The sequence below is a fragment of the Phocoena sinus genome, chromosome 10 (genome assembly GCF_008692025.1).
Source record: "Phocoena sinus isolate mPhoSin1 chromosome 10, mPhoSin1.pri, whole genome shotgun sequence".
In the NCBI taxonomy this organism is placed as follows: Eukaryota; Metazoa; Chordata; class Mammalia; order Artiodactyla; family Phocoenidae; genus Phocoena; species Phocoena sinus.
This window is the reverse complement of record NC_045772.1, coordinates 87615105-87638864: the sequence shown is the minus strand read 5'-3', so window position 1 is coordinate 87638864 and position 23760 is coordinate 87615105. Positions and strand designations below refer to the sequence as shown.

At 35.8% G+C, this 23760-nt stretch overlaps 1 protein-coding gene across 2 annotated transcripts in view; it reads left to right on the top strand.

Moving 5' to 3' along the window:
* AEBP2 (AE binding protein 2) overlaps positions 1-23760 on the top strand; it is a 57084-nt gene that overhangs the window by 9113 nt on the left and 24211 nt on the right. For both annotated transcript variants that reach the window (XM_032646054.1, XM_032646055.1), the window contains exons 2-3: positions 11131-11338; positions 16792-16899. In XM_032646054.1, the coding sequence (XP_032501945.1) occupies positions 11131-11338; positions 16792-16899 (316 nt within the window). The remainder of the gene's footprint in view (positions 1-11130; positions 11339-16791; positions 16900-23760) is intronic.

Genomic DNA, 23760 nt, shown 5'->3' with positions numbered 1-23760 from the left:
GCCCTATCACAATTTGAGTAAGTATTTACTGTTCATCTCTCTTGCTGGAATGTGTGCTCCCTGAGAATAGGAACCTATTCTGTATATATGCTGTGTGTGTGTGTGTGTGTGTGTCTGTGTGTGTTTCCTATCCTTTAGACAAACTCAAAATATTGCAGGTGTGTCTTTGCTCCATCCAGGATCTCAAAGATACTTTAGGTTCTTCTGAGTTCAAAAATCACCATAATTCTAATTCGTATTTATGGCGTTGCATTGAAATATCCATTTGTGTTTGTGTTTGTCTTCTCCAGGCTATAACATTTTTAAGATTAAAATCAGGTTCTATTTATACTTCCAGCACTTACCTGTAGCGCGTTCACCTGTTACACTGTATATTCAGTAACTCTGTAATTGGTTGAATTCAGCTGAATGTGGATGTACCTGATACATATTTCTTCTTTCTCACTGTTATTAGTGTGGCTGCATGAAACAAGGAGTTGAACCATTCTATGCCTTATTTCTTCCCCCAGTTTTTTTAAGCAGCATATGTGAAAACAGTATTTGAAAAAAGTTGTGGTTATTTGAATAATTTTTAAAAAGCAGGATTCCCCAACTTATATTTTGTTTCTTAAGAAAAATATGTATTTACACACTGTTTTAGAAGAAAACCCACTATTGATTGTCTGGTTTGCTTAAGAATCTGAGACTTGAGCTTATTGAAAGCAGTCGGTGAAGTTCATCCACAGGACCAGTGAGGTGAGGAAGCACGCACAGACTGTCTCGTCTACAGTCACACAGCTCCTGGAGAATGTTGGCAGTCCTGGCTCTAGACGCGGTCTTAGCTACTACACTTACATTGCCTATAGGACTGTTGTAACAGCCTTGACCAAGGAAGTTTAATTAAAATATCAGTAGTTTACATTAGCGGCTGTTTTAATTTTCATCCTTTCTCTTTAGCAAAGAATAACTTAGGTGCTTGAGTTCATTTGCATTTCTGGGCTTTATTCTCATTTGTAATTATATAGTTAGACTTTGTAACCTGGATTCCTCTTAAGACTATGAAATACGGAAGTTAATTTTTTAAAGTATTATAGTTATTCAGTCTTTAGAGGAATAGAGAGTCTTTATTGACATTTTATTTCTTTAATTTTGACAATTTTCAAAGCCCTTGTTTTCTGGTTTTCATTTGTATTTTGAGTTTCTAGAAAGATAAAGTGTTATCAATTAGAGAAAACACAGATTTCAGAAGGGTATTAGTATTTCTTAGTAAATACACTTAGTTCATTTCTAAACTATAAAATTTTTGTCATTACAAAATTATGAATATATAAATACTTGTTAAAGTACTGAGGGTGGGATTAATGAGCAATAGCCTTTCTAGTGATTTACATTCCTGTTGGCAGTCATTTGAACTTGTCTTCTGAGGTGTTGAACTCTACTGTAGTTATTCTTGTCAGATATGGGTACACTGAAATGATCCGATAAAATCATTTTTATGATTTAACACTAACTTAAAAAAACACGAAATGAATATGTGATTGCTTCTGTATAAAATGGGTATTGTTTTTCATAGCAGATTTTTTAATATACCATCATTGTGTATAGACATTTTTCTGGAAACCTTTTTAAGACGGTAAAAGATGACTCCTTATAGTGTAGTTTTACTGAAGTAGAATGTTTCTAGTATTACAATCTTTTTGAAGATAATTGCTTGCTGATCTCTTAAGCTGGATGAAAAATGTGGGTGGAGTAATCTTAAAGGGCATAGACTAGAGATGAGAAACAAATTGAAAATAATGTGCGCAGTGCATAGTGGTGATAGAAGAATGTAACGTACTTGTTTTCCATGAACTATATTTCATCATTGTTGCATAAAGTCCCTTTTGGCCAATTTGGTGAATACTGCTGGGTCTTGGGGAAAAATCTTTTGTCTTTATTCAGAGAAATAATTGTAGGGATAGAGAGTAGTCTTTTTCTTGATTAGAAAAATCCATTTAGCTTTTTAAATTACAGTGATAATAGCTTATAATTACAGTAACAATAGTAATAATAATGTCTTGGTGTTGGCTAATGATTTTTACTGTGCCTCCAATTAATTTTAATGATTATCTCAGTGTGACAAAGCCATATATTTTACTTGCCTTAAAAAGCCTACTTAAATTTGTCACTGAAAACTATATGAGCATTTACTGTGTGCAAGGCACTAACTAGGTTTAGGAGTTTACTCTGAGTAAGAGGTTTATAGGTGACTCACAGTACAGATCAACCAGATCATAAAGAAGCAGAATTCCTTCCACCTTAGGTGGGTAGGAAAGACCTTAGGCAAGTTTGACCTGAGCATATATATAGCACATACAATAAACTAGGCACTTATCTTTCCTTTTTTTTCCCCTAATTGTTTCTGAGTTTAAAGCTCTGAAAGCCTATAGCACCACAGCAGTTTGAAAGACCAAACCAGGCAGCCTTACAGAAATCAGATGTGGTCTAAATTCCTTAATCCCAGTTAAGACCAATCTCATAACTTACTCTTTGTTTTTGATAAATAAAAACTAAAGTGTCCCCTCATTGTTCCTGGAGTATTCTGGAGTTGGATTTTACACTGACATTGTTTGTTTCATAATCTGGTTCAGTGGCCTAAGTTCTAAATTTGGAACAAGTTCTACCTGAGAATAGTGTTGCTTTGTATGACTGACCTTGAATTAATTTTTTTCATGGAGCTAATTGATTTGTAGAAATCAAATTTAATAGTTTATCTTGTAAAACCATCCAACTCATCTGTTCAAATGAGTCACATTACACGTAATGCTAAATATCTTTTGTGTGTGTGTGTGTGTGTGCTGTAGATGTACAAAAGCAAAGGAACAGCTTCTTGTGTGTGCACATCAGATGAAACCGTCACGTTATCTTGATATTTAATATAGGCAGCATTTCAGTATTTCTTAAATCAGTAATTTACTCATTTTTCTTTTGTATAAATGTGGCAAATAGATTGTTTGACATTAATGTTTTGTACTTGTGTGACTGGACAAGTCACATAATTTTTGTGTTTTTGTCCCTTTTATCTGCTCAGTCTCTTTTATCTGTAAGATGAGGCTACTAATAACTTGAGTATTAGTAAATAATGAGTAATTACCTCATTTGGTTGCTGTAAGCGTTACATGAGTTAATTCACATCAGGCATTGTTCCGGTTATTATGACTGCGTGGCAATCGACTCCCAACATTTAGTAGTTTAAAACATTATTTTGCTTACAAATCTACAGTCCAAGCAGGGCTTGGCAGCTTGGAGCAGTGTAAAGTCTGGGGACTGCAGTCACCAGAAAGCTCGCTTGCTCACGAAGCTGTCACGTGTGTGGTGCCTGGGCTGAGAAGACTCAAACAGCTGGGAGCTATAACAGCTGGGGCTCCTGGCATCTCTCTTTAGCTCTGTGTACTTTCTTCACAGGATCTTTTTAGCACAGTGGCTTCAGGGGAGCCAGATTTCTTTATAGGGTAAGTAAGTATTTCAGGGCTTCCAAGCTGTATGTCCCAGGAGAGACAGGCCGAGCTGTATTGCCTTTGATGACCCAGCTGTGGAAGTTCTGGCAGTGTCACTTCTGCAAGAGTTTTAGGACTGCTCAGATTCAAGGGGAGGTAGTATAGATCCCTCACTTCTTGATGCCAAGCTGTAAGAAGAGGATGTGGGAAGCTGTGTGTATGGGGGTGGCTGTCTTTGGAAAATACAGTCTGACACAAGCGCAAAGAACGATGCAGGGCATATAGCAAACAGTACTTGTTAGCTGTTGTGATAAAGAATGGGAAGTCAGATTAAAAAACAGCACCTTACTTTTGTGATACAAATTTTGATATAGTAAATTACATAATCCCTTTTTTCCTTAGGATAAAGTCATAAGACGTAACAGGCAGGCAGTTCATAGTTTTCTTGAAGTATCTGTTTCTTCTTTTAACGGATTCAGTTTTAGCTTTTAATTCCTTTGTCAATGCCTAGAATAAGGAGCAGGGCACAAAATCATGGTCTCTTCCAACAAAAGGAGGCGAGGACTGGTACGGATAATTGAAGTAGAGAGTTCACTCAAAGTTGTATCATATCAGGCATACAACTTCAGATTTCTCAGAAATATAGGATTGCCACTGGTTGACCAGCAACTGGCACAATTTGACATCAATAAGGGCTTAACATCTCCACAAAATGCCTTAGTCTGCCTATGATAGAATATGGTCTTTGTTTTAATTAATTGAATTAATTAGATTCAGTTTTTTGAATTAAAAAATATAGGATTGTCTTACATGTTTTGTACTGTTCTGGATTTTAATAATTTTGATTACAGGTATGGGAGAGACACAGAGTAATCTTTCTAGTATTGAGTGGCAGTTTTATTATAGATGAAAGGAACATCACCTTTTAACCAAATAATAGCTTACCTTGTTATATGATTAGATAAGGAATCCCGTGTGTGTGGTTATGTTTATCTACAATTTGATAAGTATTTTGAAAACTATATAGTATACTTGTATCCATCCAAAGTTTATTACCAGTTACAAAATAAAGCTAAGTTTATAATGCTTGACCCTGTTAAGTGTTCCTTACTTAGACCAGTAGAATTTTTTTTTTTTTAAGACCAGTAGAATTTTTGTCTCCCTGTACCTCGTTGCACTTTCTTCAGTCCATATAGGGAATCATGTTCTATTCTTAAAAAGTTAGAATGAGAGAATGTTTATTTTATAATAATTCAGATACAGTCTATGCACTGAAGGCTTCCTAAAGATTATGTGTTTTTCACTGATAGAACAAAAATAAAACAGCCTTGGGGAATTCCCTGGCGGTCCCGTGGTTAGAGTTCCTTGCTTCCATTGCAGGGGGCACGGGTTCGATCCCTGGTTGGGGAACTAAGATCCTGCATGCCGCGTGGTGCAGCCAAAACAAAACAGAACAGAAACAGCCTCGATCCTTTACAGATTAAGGGGGTTCTTTTGTGGAACTTCAATCAGTAACTTCCAGATCCTGAAGAGAGTTTCTAGATGCCTTGATCATTCTGTTTTCCTACTACATTTTTAAAGTTTATGGCACTTAATCTGTACATAATAGAGCTCAGTGGTTTCTTATCTTTTAATATAAAAGTTAGTAGTTTGACAATTTCGAGGTCTGTTATGAATTTTTTTTTTTTTTTTTGTTATGAATTTTTATGTGGAACCCCAATGTATAAGATACATTAAAATGATATTTTATGAGTATTTTTTTTTTGTAAGTTAAAAAAGTTGACAATTTGTCAGGTCAATCAGAACAGGAGGTTTTTTTGAGATGAACTTAAATTTCATGTGAGGTTTGTGGATGATACAAGTTTATGTCAGTATTAGCATCCAGTTTTTTTCTTACTCTATTTTGGCTGCTTAATCTTGAATATGTGACTTGTGGACATGGGCAGCTTGTCTGTAGTCTCCATATACACTTTAATTCTCCTGGCCAAGAGCTATGAAAGGGGATTACCAGTATGGAAACCTTGTTTGGAATATGCCATTACTTAATGGTTGGTCTTAATTGTCTTTACTTCATATCACAAATGCAACAGTGACCAGAATCTTTTTTTTTTTTTAAATACAGCAGGTTCTTATTAGTTATCTATTTTATAAATATTAGTGTATGTATATATGTCAGCCCCAAAGTGACTAGAATCTTAAAGTCAAGCAATAAAACTCTTAATATCGTTTCATGTCAGCTCTTTGATTTGTTACCAGCTACCTGGCTAGTCCCCTAGTAGAAGAGAGCATTCAGCAAGTAACTGTGAGTCTTTTTGGAAGGCATTTAATTGGATAAAGCATAAGATATGGGATTTGCAGACCTAATTTTTATATGAATGGACAAGTGGAGGCCTAAGTTAGGGTTGGAGAAGCACCAGTGCAGAGCTGCAGCTTTGCTAATTAATGACATATTTATAGGAAATTCTGAAATTCTTATATTTTAGTTTTTTGATGACAAGAGTAAATTATATTTGATTTCACATTATACACTTGTATCCCCTTCAGGTCCCTGTCCTCAGTCCTCCTTTAAAGTTACACATTCAGTAGCCTAGAAAGAGAAGGACTCAGAGTTACCAAGGAAAATTCATACTCCAAATGAGTTTTCTCACAGATAACTGAAAAGTAGATTGCAGATAAGGCTGCCCCTACCCGTTTGACCTCAAACTGAATTTCAAATTCAGCAGTTAACCTTAGAATAAAATAAAAATATTCCAGGTCAGAAACATACTCTTTCCAATCTATTTCAGAGAGACCTTTAAGCCTTGCTTTAAATATAGTCTAGATCAGTGGTTCTCAAACATTTTGCTTGTAAGGACACCTTTGTTTTCTTAAGTATTGAGGAATATGAACTATATCTCAGTAAAGCTGTTAAAAAAGTTACTAAAGGGCTTTCCTGGTGGCGCAGTGGATAAGAATCCGCCTGCCAATGCAGGGGACACGGGTTCAAGCCCTGGTCCGGGAAGATCCCACATGCCGCAGAGCAACTAAGCCCGTGCGCCACAACTACTGAAGCCCGCACGCCTAGAACCCGTGCTCCACAACAAGAGAAGCCACCGCAATGAGAAGACCGTGCACTGCAATGAAGAGCAGTCCCCACTCACCGCAACTAGAGAAAGCCGACGCGCAGCAACGAAGACCCAACGCAGCCAAAAATAAAATAAATATATTAAAAAAAAAAAGTTACTGAAGAAACCATAGAGCTTGTTTATGGACGTTACATTTATCACTGTTACAGGATCAAAATTCAAAATTGAGAACATAAAAAACATTAATCTAAAAATAAACCAATTATATGTAACAGGAAGTTTGGTTTTCGTTTTTTTTTTGGCTGCGTTGTGTCTTTGTTGCTGTGTGCCGCTTTCTAGTTGTGGCGAGCGGGGACTACTCTTCGTTGTGATGCGCAGGCTTCAGTAGTTATGGTGTGCGGGCTCAGCAGTTGTGGCTCGCGAGCTTTAGAACTCAGGCTCAGTAGTTGTGGAGCATGGGCTTAGTTGCTCCATGGCATGTGGGATCTTCCAGAACCAGGGATCGAACCCATGTCCCTTGCATTGGCAGGCGGATTCTTAACCACTGTGCCACCAGGGAAGTCCCAGGAAGTTTTTTTAAATGCAAAATAACTTTTTCAGTTAAAAAAAAAAATAGAAGAGTGACATTGTTTTATATTTAATGTTTGGCTTAACAACTAGTTTCTCATATCTGCTTCTGCATTCAGCCTGGTGCAATGAATTGATTTGGTTGAGCCGTATGAAGAAAATCTGGCCTCGGGCAGATATTTAGTTGGAAAAGGAAGGAGTATTTTAATATACTTTTTAAGATAATTGTGTGGCTATTTGATAATATACCAAAACTTGACAAGTGATAGTCTTTTTAAGATTATTTGCAGTGTGGAATCTGAAGCCATGTCAGCAAACTTTTCTTACTGCTACATCAAGACCATGGTCTCTTCCTTCTCTATCATAACATAGCATCCATGTTTTGCTTCCTCTGCTCCTGTATCTTGTCATTTAGCAAGCTGATCTTGTCAGTGTTGATAGCCCTATTGACAGTGGGCACATCCACCAAACATATGTTTTGCTTGGAAGTAATTTGAGTTATCAGAAAAGGGCTATTCTTGTGTGTATGTGTGAACTGGCCCTTGAATTCTCAAGGGAAACCATTTTCATAAAATCCATGTAGTTACTCTAGAGGTTAGGGTCTGCCTCTGCCAGATAGTTTCTTAACAAGGCCCATGGAAAAGAGGAAAAAGGGAACGTTGTTATGTTAAAAATGTCTTACATCCTTCCCTAAATATTGCGTAGGAATCTCTAACAATGTGTGTGTGGTTTTTTGTTTTTTTTTAAACTTACGGATTTTCTGTCATCGTGTGTGTGTGTGTGTGTGTGTGTGTATGTGTACGCGTACGCGCACACACGTGGTTGCTTTAGCTTACTATTCTACAATATGAGACAATTCCTTAGATAGTCTGGTCAGTTTCAGTTGGGTAATAATAATGAAAGAGATCTTTTAGAGTCTTGCTACTTAAAATGTTGTAGCAGCAGCATCAACAAGTAGGCTCTTGCTAAAAATACAGTATGTCAAGTCTTATCCCCAAACCTCCGGATCAGAATCTGCGATTAATAAGATCACAGATGTTCATACACATATTAGTTTGAACAGCACTGCTTTAAATTATTGAAACTATCTGAATAGAGTGAGTGCTTTTTCTGGCTTAGGTTTTCTTAAAAATACCAGGCTGCTTTTGTTCACATTTTAGAATCAGTAAGTTCATTGGGAAGAGAACTAACTGAATGAACAATCTTAATATATGCTTGAACCTAGACACAAGGTCAGGTGGAATGTCACCTTTTAGTTCTGAGCATCTTGTTATCCTACTATTATAGGAAGAAGGACTTTCTATGAAATCTATATCTATCTCAGGGTCCTGTCAAAATCAGAAATTGCTTGTAACTCGTCTCCGGTGCTCTCCTGCATCAGGACTGTTGCCTTTATCAGTCTTTAGACTGGAGAGAACCACTGATTCCGGCATGGATCTGGGGCCAAAAGGTAGCCTGGAGGTTTAGGATTAGACACTTTCTAGAAGTTGGAGGAGTCAAGAAGGGATCATGAGGCAGGTCTCCAGTTTGCCCTGCTGGGCTCTGGGAGCCTCTGTGGGGATGCTGCCCAATTGTGGAGTGTCTCTTGCGTCTTCCAGGGTAGGGTACCTGCCCTTTATCTCCTCTGCCATTGCATTTGCAGCTTGTTGCCAATGGTAGACAAATTTCATGTCCTTTAACACCTGCATTATGTTCTCCTTTTATGAGGATCCATACCCACATGAAGTACTAGTTTTCAAGTGAATAATACTGCACGTAGACAATATTGCACTTAAAATTGTTAATATTTTGTTTGCCTTTGGAGTTAATTAGTATGGTTTATGAAAGTATGAACTTTACAGTTGAAATGTTTTAGTATATATGAAGCAAGTGATAAGGAAAATAGGTAACCATTTGGCAGATAAGGGCCTCATGAGACTTGAAATTTCTAGTGCTCAAGTAAAAACTTGTATTTCAGTATATACTGTACTTACAGTTTATTCCTGCAAAAACAAACAGTATATAAGTATATTTTCAGGTTTTCAAGAATTGATTCACTTTGGAGAGTTTTCTTGAGATTACAGAGTTTTAGAATGAAGTTTTAAAGTTGCAGTTTAGAATCTATGTATTGACTGGTAGATAGTTAGCCAGATGGACTTAAATACGTGAATATCCTTCAGAGGGAAATCTGAGACATTTTTCACATCTGAAACATCCTACAAAAACATTTTCGTTATCTTTGTAAAATGGGTGCATTTGATGTTAGATACAAGTCATTATTAAGCTTACTTAAAAAGTTCAGTTTAATTCTTGGGTGTGAACAAATAAGGTTGTAGTGGTTACAGGTGAATGTTCTTGTTTTTAGAAGGCATGTGCTGAAATAATTGTGGTTGAAGTATTATGTTTGCAACCTGCAGATGATTGAGAAAAACAAATTATAGCAATGTAGCAAACAGGACATGGACTTTCCTGGTGGTCCGGTGGTTAACACTCTGCACTTCCAATGCAGCGGGTGAGGGTTCGATCCCTGGTTGGGGAGCCAAGATCCCGCATGCCACGCAGCATGGCCAAAAAGACCCCCAAAAAACGAAAAAACAAAAAACAGCACAAAGTGTTAATTGTTGAGTTCAGATTTAATTATTTTTATTAAGATATAGTTGATGGTACAGTATTATATACATTTTCAGGTGTACAGCATAGTGATTCACAACTTTTAAAGGTTATATTCCATTTACTAGTTATTATAAAATATTGGCAATATTCCCTGTGTTGTACAATATATCCTTGTTTATACTAGCTTATTTATGTTATACATAGTAGTTGGCACCTCTTAATCCCCTGCCCCTGTGTTGCTCCTCTCCACTTCCTGCCTCCTTACTGGTAACCACTAGCTTGTTGTCTATATCTGAGTTCAGGTTTAGATATATTTTTCTGTATTTTTGAAATTTTCTATAATAAAAGCTTGGGGGTAGGGAAGCATACCCCTTAAAAGTTAGTATCAATTTTATAATTTACTGGTACTTAAATTAAAAGCAGTTATATAGCTTTTAATGGATTTAATCTGAAGCATTCTTACTGTTGGTCCTTCTGTGATTGATGCCATGTCCATGTAATTTCTCTTTGGAGAAGATATTGAAAAAAGAATTAGAAAATGAATTGCTTTTAAGATGAAGGCAAAGTATTACATTTTATTATGATGTGAAATTTTGAACATTCAAAATTACTCAATTTTATTTATTACTTTTATTACTAATGTAATAATTTTTTAGTAAATAAAAGAATTACTAACGTAATAATTTGTTTAGTAAATAAAAAGTTAAAGGGATTGATTGGCATTTTCAGTCTTTTTGGTGCATAGGAGTTAAAAAAAAAAATGAGGGCCAGGAAAGTACTTCTCATTTAGACTTTGATAAAAATCAGAGAAACTTTTATTGCACTCAGATTTCTCTCTTCTGCCTATTATTAAGAAGGGAAAATACAGCAAAATTTCCCAACTTCTTTGAGATGGAAAGAGGTAGGATGTGATAGCAGTTGTATTCTCAGATTAGTGAACAGAAGAAAAGATTTCAGATCAACAAGTGATTTGCAGAACTGTAAAGATAATCTTTTGATTCTGAATTATTTGCAGTTGGAATCTGTCACTTTATCATGCCTCTTAGAACTGTGGAAGGGATGAAATGTGAAGAGCTGTGTGTGTGTGTGTGTGTGTGTGTGTGTGTGTGTGTGTGTGTGTGGTTTGGTTTGGTTTATTTTCTGTAGGGTATGGTGTTGGGGACTTCATGTCGGCCAAAAGTTGCTCAAATTATGCCGTATCTGGTTTTGAGGAACTAGCTTTTCTTACCTTGATTTGCACTTTATTGCAAATAATATTTATTTGAAATTTAGTTTCAGAGAATAATTATTTGAAACTAAAATAATTTTAAAGCAGTGTTGTTTTCTAATGGAAAATATGGTTAGTATGCTTTATGGGGCAGAATGTCAAGTGGTAATCTTAATTATTTATAAGATCATATTCATGTTAGTGAATTTCTAGGAATAACACAGCCTTTTTTCTTCTTTTGTAGCATAAGCAGTACTATAATGGATGTAGACAGCACAATTTCCAGTGGGCGTTCAACTCCAGCAATGATGAATGGACAAGGAAGCACTACTTCTTCAAGCAAAAATATTGCCTATAATTGTTGTTGGGACCAGTGCCAGGCTTCCTTCAACTCTAGTCCAGATCTGGCAGATCACATCCGTTCCATACATGTAGATGGTCAGCGAGGAGGGGTTGGTTTTGTCATTTCTTTTTTTCACTCCCTGTTTTCATTAGTTTTATTAATTTATAATTGCTGGTTAGGCTTTTTTTTTTTTTTCAAAGTAATTTGGGATTGCTTTTGCACAGGGTTTATTTTTTTCAAATGTTTTTTTTTTCCCCTTTTATTTACTTCCCACATATTTGATGGAATCAAATTAAATAGAACATATTATGTGTTGGATTTTAATTTGCTCTTAGGTATATTACTTTGAAGAAATTAGACTTTCTACAATACAGTGGGAGTATTGTAAATGAATACTATGTATTTCAAGCTTCTGATGTTTTGAGTTGAGGACATTTAGGAGTTGGCACTGTTTGGGATTTCTGTTGTTAGAGTGGTCTTGAGTTATCCCTGATGCTGAAATTAACTAGAGAAACTTGGTACCAGGATTAGTATAAACAGTCATGTTAAATGGCAATCTGTACTCATTATTTGTGATAATTGATCATCTTTCCCAAGTCTTGTCAGAGCTGGCTTAGTATTGACCTGTATTCTTTCAGGGATCCATTTAGTTGTGTCAGTTCATATACTTTTTATTGAATAGTAAATAAAGAGCTAAAGCAGATTAGGTGAGGCACAGTGTAATGGACCAAAATATTTATAAAATTGATAATATTATAATTTTTTTTCAACTTTATCTAGGTTTATGTCTTGGTTAACCATACTTAGTATGTTTTCCAGAAATTAATGTCACATTGTAAGTACAGATAATTTATTAGGCCACACGTTGCCTGTCAGTGTGCCATCACTTTTGAGGTATACTGATACTAAAATGGTTAAAATCTTCTTGGTTTAAATAAGTGGGTAACTGTTTCCATGGTGGTATTGATATTTAGATTGTATTACTGATCTTTTTTTTTTTAAACACGCAACCGTAACAGGCACTCCTCACGTTTTTACCAATGGTGTTGCATTTGAAATTTCTTTTAAGAGATATTTGCTGTTATCACAATATGTTACAATGTTTCAGCAATCTTTTAGTTACTTGATAAGTAAACATTTGTCATATTATTAGATTTAATGTATATGGGTCTGGGTAGACACCAAAGCGTGTATTAATGAACTGTGCCCATCATATGGTATTTTCACTGCGTAACCCACCCAGCTCAGTGGTTAAGCTCCGTTGGTAACAGTCTTTATTTCCCCCATATATATATCTCAGATTTTTAGTGAAACTGTCTTAACCAAGTTGGTTTCTTGGTCATTACAGAGTTGCCTTTTGTGAGCCAGTGCTTGTTGTCGCTTGTATATATCACTAAGGTAGTCTTTTGAACCATGGCATGATGCTTTTTAGTCACTTGACTTGGCAACTGCATATAGGATCCCAAGCTATGTAGGCGATCTCTTAGGAGGTATAGGAGAATTTCACATTTCTAAGTCTTGATCCTACAAGTTGAGTTGGCACACAGCCTTTAGGAGAATGTTTTCTGCCTTTTACAGATTTGAAGAAAAAATGGAGTTAACAGTCTGAATGTATCATGTAATCCCTGCACCTGCACGTGTCTTACTGATATTACAGAGCTAGGCATGAAGTTGTGGTATTTCTACAGTAACTATAAACTTGCTGAAATGGAAACCCCCTCCCCCATGTCATTTCTTGAATGCTTATTCATAAAATTACTTTATTACAAATAGTAAGATTTTCTGGCTAATTTTAAGAGTAATGCTATTTTGACTTCAGAAAGATGCCCTGATCTTTGAAGGACATTAGTTGCTAAACTACAAACGTAAAGGATCAGCTAAATGAGGAAAATAGTTTCCATTTATTTCTACATATCAGTCTTTGATATCTAGACTTAAGCTTTCAGAATGAAAGTGTGAATGAGAATTTGAAAACTTGATACTGCTAGATAAGACAGGAAATCTTGATCTAGTTTGTGCTTTAAAATAGAATAGTTGTGTCTACGGCCGTCCCACCCTGAACGCGCCCGATCTCATCTACAATAGAGTAGTTGTTGGTTTTAACATTTTTTTTTAAAACGACCTCTTGGAAGGGAAATTAAAAAGAAATCATTTTAATTGTTTTTGAATGTACAGTTCAGTGGCATTAAGTACATCACATTGTTGTGCAGTCATCACTACTGTCATTCTCTGGAACTTCTTCATTATCCCAAACTGAAATCTGTACCTATTAGACAATAACTCCCTAATCGTCTCTTCCGCTAACCCCTGGTAACCACTATTCTACTTTCTGTCTATAAAATTGACTATTCTAGGTACCTCATGTATAGTGGAAAACAGCTGATTTTGATGACATTTTTAAAGAATTTTTATTTCTCTTCTTTCTACTCCAAGTGTTAAACTGTCATAATGGAACAGAAACAAATGAGGAAATTATTGGTAATTCTGCAGGATTTTATGTTTCTAATTACTGAAAGATGACAGTTTTTCTGGAGCAGTAAGTTAGTAAGATCTAAATACTATATTAATTCCTGTTCTTTTTCTCGTCCCACTCTAATCTTCGCCCTGGGAAAAACAAAAGTGTCATATAACAGCTTAGAAACTTCTTTACTTTCCAGTAAGCTGTTTGTGTTGCCATGTCATGTGGACTTTATATTTGAAGGATGAAATCAGGTGGAGCTTAGGTTTTCCTGACCCTTTCAAAGTGGGTGGATACTTAATTCTACATTAAAAGAACTTAGCATTTAAACACCTTTTATGAATATACCTTTTTAAAAAAGAATCATGAGAGTACTTTCTTGTATTTAAAAAATAAAAACAGGGACTTCCCTGATGGCGCAGTGGTTAAGAATCTGGCTGCCAGTGCAGGGGACACAGGTTCGAGCCCTGGTCCGGGAAGATCCCACATCCCGGGGAGCAACTAAGCCTGTGTGCCACAACTACTGAGCCCATGTGCCTAGAGCCCGTGCTCTGCAACAAGAGAAGCCACAGCAATGAGAAGCCTGCGCACCGCAACAAAGAGTACCCCCTGCTCACCGCAATTAGAGAAAGCCCGCACGCAGCAATGAAGACCCAACGCACCAAACATACATAAATAAATTTATAAAAAATAAAAATAAAAAGCAAGACAAATTTAACCTTTTTTGTTAAGTAAAATAGAATTGTGTTCTTCGGCTCGTACTTCTGTGCATGACTGGATTTCAGAAACGAGGCTGCGCTGTTTTACTAATCAAATTTCAAACCCCTGTGTCCTCTTAATATACACGTAAGTCTTGGTACGCAGGGAACTTGTAGGATTTCAGTGGTTCCGTAAGATCCATTAGTGTTCTGTTTTATTTCTGTCTTAACTATTTCTTACTTTAAAAGCGGTTGCCAGAAAGAAATCTGTTTATGTTTCTTGTTGCAGGGGTGATTTTACATGTGTCATTTTATTAAGTTCACTTTTGTATATGTTCTTTGGTGTGTTTGAGGGAAGAGGGCCAGAGGGAGATTTTGAGGAGGGGCGATAATAGGATATTATTATTCAAAGACTCGAATGAGTACCTCTGTGTTATTTAAAATGATATTTTTAGACTCTAATGGTTAAATCTGAATGCTGCTAGGAAGTGGAATCAATCTTAGGAGGTTACTTTGTGTTTTGATCGCCAATCTGGTATCTCCTGAACACAACACGAAGCTGGTCATATCTTTTGCAAGAAATGAGAAATATTTTATTCTTGTATTTGGACCGTTTATCGAATATTTTGTCCTCTGTTTATTAAATACCTTTTAACAGAGGAAATTGAAAATGTTAGCACATTTAATGTGGCTAAAAATTATGGGATACAAAATTATAGCCTTCATTTTAGACAGATCTTGAAAGAGCAGACTGATTTGAGACAAAATAAATATCAAAGACATTTGCTTCCCTTTTACATGTTCACATTTTGTGAAAAACTGAGCTAGTTTTTTCCTTAGAGCTTAAAGGAACCATGAGATCATCCATTCAAACCCCTTCCTGACTTTAGATTGTCTCTCTTCTTTAATATAAAATCTTTTTGTATCATTTTACTGCAGAAGGAATCTAATTAGTAAAAGTAGGCTTTCTTTCGCTCCCTTTGAGCATGTAAATTATGCTGCTTACTGGCTCTGTATTTGAGTATATCTGACTGATCTTACTTTACTAATAGTAATGGAATTTTCCTTATGCATGCTTGTTAGACTTTTACAGGTTGCATTGTATTACTTTGCAGTGGGTTTTACAATTTACCTAAAGAAATTTTTGTCTACATTCATTTAAAAAGTAGCTTTTAATTCTGGTAACTTTAAGAATCATTTTATAAACATGTATTAGGGTCAGGAATTTTAAGTACCAAGGAGGAAATGTTATGACTTACAATATCTGCTTAACTAAAAGAAACCAGCAAATCTGTTGTAGAATCAAGATATGCGCTAACATTCTTTAAGCATATCAAACAGCAGTAGCAGTGTCGTCTTGTAAAATGATTTTGAGTAAAAATTGATCTCAGTTACTTTAGACTGTTTTTCTAGACTTCTAAAAAGTTTTATTTTACACTTACTGTTTAATGATTGTTTCCTCAGTCCTGTGTGTATCTTTGTTCTGTTCTATATGCAGTACATTATAATCTTCAGAGTGTGGCTCTATCTATAATTGTTCTAACCTTAGAAAAGAACAGAGCCTATATATGGTTTTTTGAAGGTAGCGGTTACAGTAGATTCGTACTTCTTTTACTGATGATGGGGAGCAGTTTTCAGTGTTCAGTTTGATAAAAGTAGAATCGGTCAAAAAATTGATACCTCAATGGTAGGAAAAAGATTATGTTGTTAGTAGTTAACCCAGTCACACTCAGTTGCCTGAACCCAAGAATGTGGATCTATTATGATGATAGAAGTATCTCATGATATTGCTTTTGCAACTATATTAATTTTAACATTCAGTATTAGATTTTGCTTCATAAGCAAGATAATTGGAAATCATTTTTAATAAGTAGAACAATATAAACATAAGTAGTGTTAGTATACATTTGAGAATAGGAAGTCAAGAGCAGAAAGACTGTAATTGGATCATTTGTTTACTTATTCTTTGAATGAGTGTCCACCAATTGACTGTTTTGATTTATTTTCATTGTTTCTTTATACCTTAATATATTTCTGATATTTACAATTAATACATGCTTGTTCCCTCATGCAGTAAATACAAAAAATGTAAATAATGGTCCATGGTTCTAGTTCCTAGGGCTATATTGTTAATATTTTGTATATTTCCTTCTGAATGGCACTTTGGGATTGGTGTATCAGTTCCTTATTGAGGGAATGGACAGCAGCCTTAATGGGGAAGGGTTAAAACTATGCCTCTCATTCTGGAAGTTCAGGAAGTTTATCTACAGTAAGCATTTTGATTGAGTTGTACAATAAATGTCTCTGTGAATTGGAAGATTTCCAACATGTTTATTTGAATTTACAAGGAATAAAAGTCCTTGTTGAAATAAGTGATGAAAACAATTATGGCTCTTCTTTTAACAGGTATTTGTTTGCTTATGGAAAGGTTGTAAAGTATATAACACTCCGTCAACCAGTCAGAGTTGGTTACAGAGGCATATGCTGACACACAGTGGAGACAAACCTTTTAAGGTAAGTAAGTGTATGTGAGTTTTTTCTTCACTTCAAGTTAACATGTTTTTTAATGGGCATACTTTTGCCCTTCTAAAAGTTTTTTAAAGAACCATTTGTTTTAACATTCCCATAGATGCATGGAATTTATAAAATAGATGAAGGTAAAGATAATTTAATCTAATTTTTTAAAATTTGAAGACCAGAAAAAAGTCACTGTGAAGGTAGGGTCTTGAAAACAGCTAGTGTGCAGATCAGTGACTTGAATGTATGTCTTTAAGATTGCTTGGTTGTGGTTAATGCCTTGTGCTCTAATTATATTTTCTCACTGTCATAGGTTTGAACCTTTTTATTAGCAAACAGTACTGATTATTATATGAAAGAATAAAATCATAGAACATTAAGGGATTTGATTCTTTTCACTCAGTTTTGAGGTCGTGCTACTGAGCTCAGTCGTAAATTACCGTGTCAAGTAGATGTATTTGGGGAAATCTGTACAAAGAGCAGTTTTCTGTAAAAACCATTTTTCCTTTTATCCTCATTAAAAGTTAAAATATTTTGGTTTGTAACTATGGAAAGTGTATACCATAGAGGTTAAAAGTTTGTATTTAAAGAAGTTTCATAAGTTAACACAGTGTCTGCTGGTATATAAATACTGTGCCAGAAACTTCCCTTGGGTTTCGTTAGAGAAGGAGATTATTCTTGTAGAGTTATTTTTTTTTAATTACTTAATTTTTTTGGAAAAGACAATCATTAACAACTTAAAAAATTATAAAGAAAAAATTTAATTGAGAAATCTTGCTCCCTTTCTTGTTCCTTATTTTCGCCCCCCCGAATATATAACCATTGTTCTTAGTAGTGAATTCTTTATGAAACTACAAGCAGATACATATGTAGGATCATTCTCCTTCCTTTTACACAAAATCTAATAAACTATATACTGTCTGTATCTTACTTTGTATAAGCTTTTTATTTTAGAGCAGTTTTAGATTTATAGAAATATTACAAAGATTGCAGAGTTACTGTATGTCCTATACCAAGTTTCCCGTTATTAACATTTTTATTGTATGTATGTGTACCTTGCTTTTGTAATATACTTTCTAGTAGAGATCTTTTCATATCTGTTCGTAGACAATATTCTCTTTTTTAAGAGTTTCACAGTATTCCATTGTGTTGCTGTAGCAGTTTATTTAAGCAAACTTGTATAGATACTTGGGTTGTTTTTAGTCTTTTCCTGTTGCAAATAGTACTGCAGTGATAAATCTTTGAACATATGTCATTTTGTACATGTGTAATTGTATATGTAGGAGAAATTCCCAAAATAATGTGAGTGGTTGGATCAAAGGCTATATAAGCATTGGTAATTTTGATAGATATTGCCAAACTGCCCTCTCTAGGGGTTGTGTCCTCGTCAGCAATGTTAGAGTGTCTGCCTTCTTCACAGCTTTGCTAAGAGGGTGTTGTCAAACTTTTGTGGTTTTGCCCATCTAATAGATGAGAAATTGCATCCTGATGTAGTTTTTTATTTTTATTTTTTGGCCGCACCTCATAGCTTGCAGGATCTTAGTTCCCTGATCAGGGATCAAAACCCAGGCCCATGCAGTGGAAGTGCCAGGTCCTAACCATTGGACCGTTAGGGAATTTGCTCCCCTGATGTAGTTTGGCTTTTCCTTTATTATTGATGAAGTAGGGCATCTTTTCATATGTTTAACCATTTGGATTTCTTTTTTTTCTGTTCTTTTTAAAATAGTCTCATTGAGCCTTCTGCTGGCATGTGGGTCCTATAATGTTAACCCCCTAGTCTTCCCTATAGTCATACTACAGATCCTGGCCCTGAAGTACGTGACCTGGGACAGTTTTTTGAACTTCCCATCTAACACATAACTGGTAATAATAGTTACCTCATAGAGTTGTACAGTATATAGCTAGTAAATGTAAGCGATTATTGTTGTTAAAGTAAAAGAATCATTTCATTTCTCATTTTATTTCCATATATTTTTCTTTAAGGCAGCAATTCTGTTGCTGGTCGATTATGATGTTCAGGTTAATTTCACAGCCTGTACAAATGGATTCCCCCCCCCCCCCCCGGATCTCTTTTTAGAAATTAGAGAAGATTTCCATTGGAGAGGGGGGAAGAAAATGTCTTTAAAAGGCAGAGAAGTTATGGAGTGTGATTTAGTGAGGCATTGTTCTATAAGTCATAGGAATCATTTGAATCAAAAAAACATTTTTTGATGTCTGTAGTACATGGCAACGTGCTAGGCATTTGGGAAGCAAGGTGAGTAGGAAAGGCAGGCCTCTGCCCATCAGGGAACTTACATCTTTAGGTTTATACAGATGTAAGTAGATTTAAGTAGTGAAATGTCACTATAGGTCACTATAGTGACCTTCAAAAGGTTCTCTGGAAACATGAATTAGTGATGAATGGGGCTGGAAAACAGTAGTAGGAGGTGAGTGGGAGTTGGCTATAGAGAGGAGGTGATGAGGTGATGATGCTTGAGGCAAGTCTCTTTGAAAAAAATTTTTTTAGTTGTAACATGATATAATGTACAGTAAAGTATTTAAGTACACTTAAGTGTTCAGCACTTTAAAGGTGTGTTGCGTATGTTTGTATGCACCTGTGTAACTACCATTCTGATGAAGAATATTTTCAGTAAAACCAAGTTGCTCAATGTCCCTTCCCAGTCTATCCCCCTCCATCCTCTACTCCTTCCCCCAGGCCATGTTACGATTTCTATCATCCTGGCTTAGTTGTATGAACTTTTGTGTCTGGCTTTTTTTCACTCAACAAAATAGCGGTGACATTTGTCCTTGTAGGTATCAGTCATTAAAAAAAAACTGCTGTGTAGCATTCCAGTGTCCAATAAACCATAGTTTATCCATTCTTCTGCTCCTGGTTTTCTAGTCTTTGGCTGTTATTAATCAAGCTGTCCTAAACACACTGTTCTACATGTCTTCTGATGGCACACATGTACTCATCTCATTTCTCTTCGTTGTATCATTAGGAGTGGAATTACTGAGTCATAGAATATAGCATATTTAGCTTTAGCAACTACAAACTCTTTCAGATTGGTCATATCACTTTACGTTACCACCAGCAGTGAATGAGAGTTTTAGTTGCTCTGTATCTTGGTATTTGCCATCTTGTTAATTTTAGCCATTCTGGTGTCTGTGTAGGGGTATCCCATTGTGGCTTTAATTTTTATTTCCCTGTTGAGTAATGATATGTTGCACACATTTTCATGGGCGTTTGGCTATTTGAATTTCCTTTTTTGGATGAAGTGCCTATTCAAGCCCTTTTCTATTATTTTATTGAATGATTTGTCTTTTATTATTATATAAAGTTTCGTATATATTTTGGATACAAGTCCTTTGTCAGATATGTATATTGTAAATGCCTTCTTCCAGTCTGTCTTTGGTTATCCTTCTCACCTTTCCTAATGAGATCTTTTGAAGAACAGTTTTTAGTTTTAATGAAATCTATTTTATCAATTATATGGTTAGTGCTTCTTACATTCTATTTAAAAATTGTTTGCCAACCCTCAGTATATGAAGATGAGGAGGATCGTAACAGAGCTAAGAGTTTTGTCTCATGGTAACAGGGAGGTCGTTTCAGAAGTGTGTGTGTGTGTGTGTGTGTGTGTGTGTGTGTGTGTGTAATATAATTTACAGGGGCTTCCCTGGTGGCGCAGTGGTTGAGAGTCCGCCTGCCAATGCAGGGGACACGGGTTCGTGCCCCAGTCCGGGAAGATCCCACATGCCGCGGAGCGGCTGGGCCTGTGAGCCACGGCCGCTGGGCCCATGAGCCATGGCCGCTGAGCCTGCGCGTCTGGAGCCTGTGCTGCACGACGGGAGAGGCCACAGCAGTGAGAGGCCCGCGTACCGCAAAAAAAAAAAAAAAAAAAAAAAAAAAAAATTTACATATCATAAAACTTACCAAGTGTATAATTAAGTAGTTTTTAGTGTATTCACAGGTTTGTGCAACTATCACAACTAATTACAGAAATATGTACTTTTGAAAGAAAGAAAAGGAAGCATAAAAGAATGAGTGGACTATTTAGGGAATCACATGTAGTTTCATATATTTAGCGATACTATATGTTGGCAATTTGAAAACATGTAAAAAAAATTTCTGACTAGTGAGCTTGGACTCTCTAGAAATTAAGTATAAAAATAATTGGTTGCAAAATGTTTTCTTTGCATTACTGTTCTTATCTCTTATTACCTATTAGTCTGGAATCCGATTATTATAAGGAGTTTGCATTGTATTTTTTGTCTTTTATTTTTACCATAGGCTTCAAGCACTTGCCAGAGAGTTCAGTTGTGTTCATATCTTAAACAACATCGGTGTGGCTGCTTTGTGGTTGGATGGTTTGTGTGTGGGATAATTGATAGAATCATCTTGAAGAGAAATTTTTTAAAATGCACACTGTCTTTACTGAAAACATTTAAAGTTGTTAATTCTTTAGAATGAAGCCTGAATAAATAAAAGGGATGGAGGGATAGGGAAAGGAAGGGCTAGTATAGTGCCTAGTGTTGCCTGGCTATGACAGACCTTGGGAGTTCACAGCCAGCAAAGCTTTTCCTTAGTTCCTAGTAGACTCGCTCTTCTTCCTCTACTCTGTCACATGGAAATAAGTGTGTTATAAAGGTTATGCTTGCTTCATATTAAAAAATTTGACATTGACAAGCTTAAATAAGAAGGTAGTGGAACTATAATCTAACTATGATATTTGACTTCTTAACATATATGTACAAAGTAAAGAAATAAATGGGATCATTTTGCACCTACGTGTGTTGTACCTTTTTTTTTGGGTCATGTTGCTTGACTTGCTGTATCTTAGTTTCTGGACCAGGAATTCCCTAGCCTACCGTTTTAGTTTTGTATTGGACATCATTTCATGTCAATAAATTAACTTTTTAGTGGTTGTGTGATCTTTCTATGTAATAGTTTACCATATTTTATTTAATCATTCCTTGATGGATTTTGTTGGTCCAGTTTTCCACAATATAATCAGTTAACACATTTTTATAAACTACTTTTGTGAGCTAATATAAATTCCTAGAAGCTGTTTTGCTCAAAGGGTATATGTCTAGGCTTGCTTTTGAAAGGTATTATTCCCCCTACAGAAAAACATACCAATTTGTATTCTAGCCAGCAGTGTATAATATAGTGCCTGTTTCTCAACAACCTTGAGGCTTGTTACTCTGTCTTTACCAATCTGCTGGTATATGGTAACACATTTCTACTTATATGCAGTGCAGACACATGCAGTATAAACACTTTTCTATATATTCACATCATTTTTCCTCTGTATTAATTATTTTGTATTTTTAGAATGGAAATCCTTTTTGAGCTCATTATTCTTTATTATAAAGTAGGAAAAAATTTCCCTCCTGTGATAGGAATTAAATATTTTCCCCATTTTGACCTTTTTCTTGACTTTTTTGGTACTTTTTCTAAAACACAGATTTTTTAAACTTTTAATTGTGAAAAATTTCAACTTGCAGAAAAGATACAAGAACTCCCATATATTTCTCTCTCACACATGTATGTGTAAAGAACTCCTGTATACCCTTCAGCCAGATTCACCAGTTAACATTTTGCCACATTTTCTTTCTCTGTATCTTTCCATCCAGCAGTACATCATCCATCTCTCCATCTGTCTCCCTCCCCCCATCTCTCTCTCCTTTCCTCCCTTTTTTCCTACATACACACACACGCACATGTGCGCACACTATTTTGGGGGAACCATTTAAGAGGAGCCGTATCCCTAGATACTTCAGTGTGTGTTATTTCCTAAGAGCAAGGACGTTCATTTACATAACCTTAGTACAGTTAACCAAGTTCCAGAAATTTAACATTGATGCCATCAGCTATTCAGATTTCACTAATTGTCCCAGTAATGTCCTTCATAGCCGTTTTTCTCCCCCCTTGGTTTAGAATCCAATTGAGGATCGTGCATTACATTTAGTTTTCATGACTCCTTAAAACTTACAGTTTCCTCAGCCTGTCTTTATCTTTTATAGCACTAATATTTTTGAAAAGTATAAACATTTTATTTTGTAGTGTGTTGCCCACTTGGGGGTTGTTTGATGTGATCAGATTCAGTTTATGCATTTTTGGTGAAAATAGAATAAAATTGTCACAGTATCACTTCAGGGGACACTTGATGAGAGTTTGTTCCATCATGGATGAAATTACCTAGCATCACTTGGTTAAGGTGGAATTTGCCAGGTTCTCTACCATAAACTTATTATTTGTCCCTTTACAATTAATGATTAATTTTTGGAGAGATACTTTGAACTATATGAATATGTTGTTCCCCATTAGAACTAGTTTTAGTATCCATTAATGTTTCTTGCCTGAATCATTTATTACTATGAGGGTTACAAAATGAGTTTTTTTCTCTCTTCCCATCTAAGTTTATAAGTTGACATTCTACTTTCAGGGCTTTCTGCTCTTTATTCTATCAGTCAGTCAGTCATCTGTCTACAGAATGACTCATGTATTATGTTATTCTTTTTTTAAAAATAAATTTATTTAATTTTTGGCTGCGTTGGGTCTTTGTTGCTGCACGTGGGTTTTCCCTAGTTGCGGCGAGCGGGGGCTACTCTTCGTTGCAGTGCGCAGGCTTCTCATTGTGGTGGCTTCTCTACTTGCAGAGCATGGGCTCTAGGCACGCGGGCTTCAGTAGTTGTGGCACGAGGGCTCAGTAGTTGTGGCTTGCAGGCTGTAGAGTGCAAGCTTACTAGTTGTGGCGCACGGACTTAGTTGCTCCACGGCATGTGGGATCTTCCCGGACCAGGGCTCGAACGTGTGTCCCCTGCACTGGCAGGTGGATTCTTAACCACTGTGCCACCAGGGAAGCCCTATGTTAT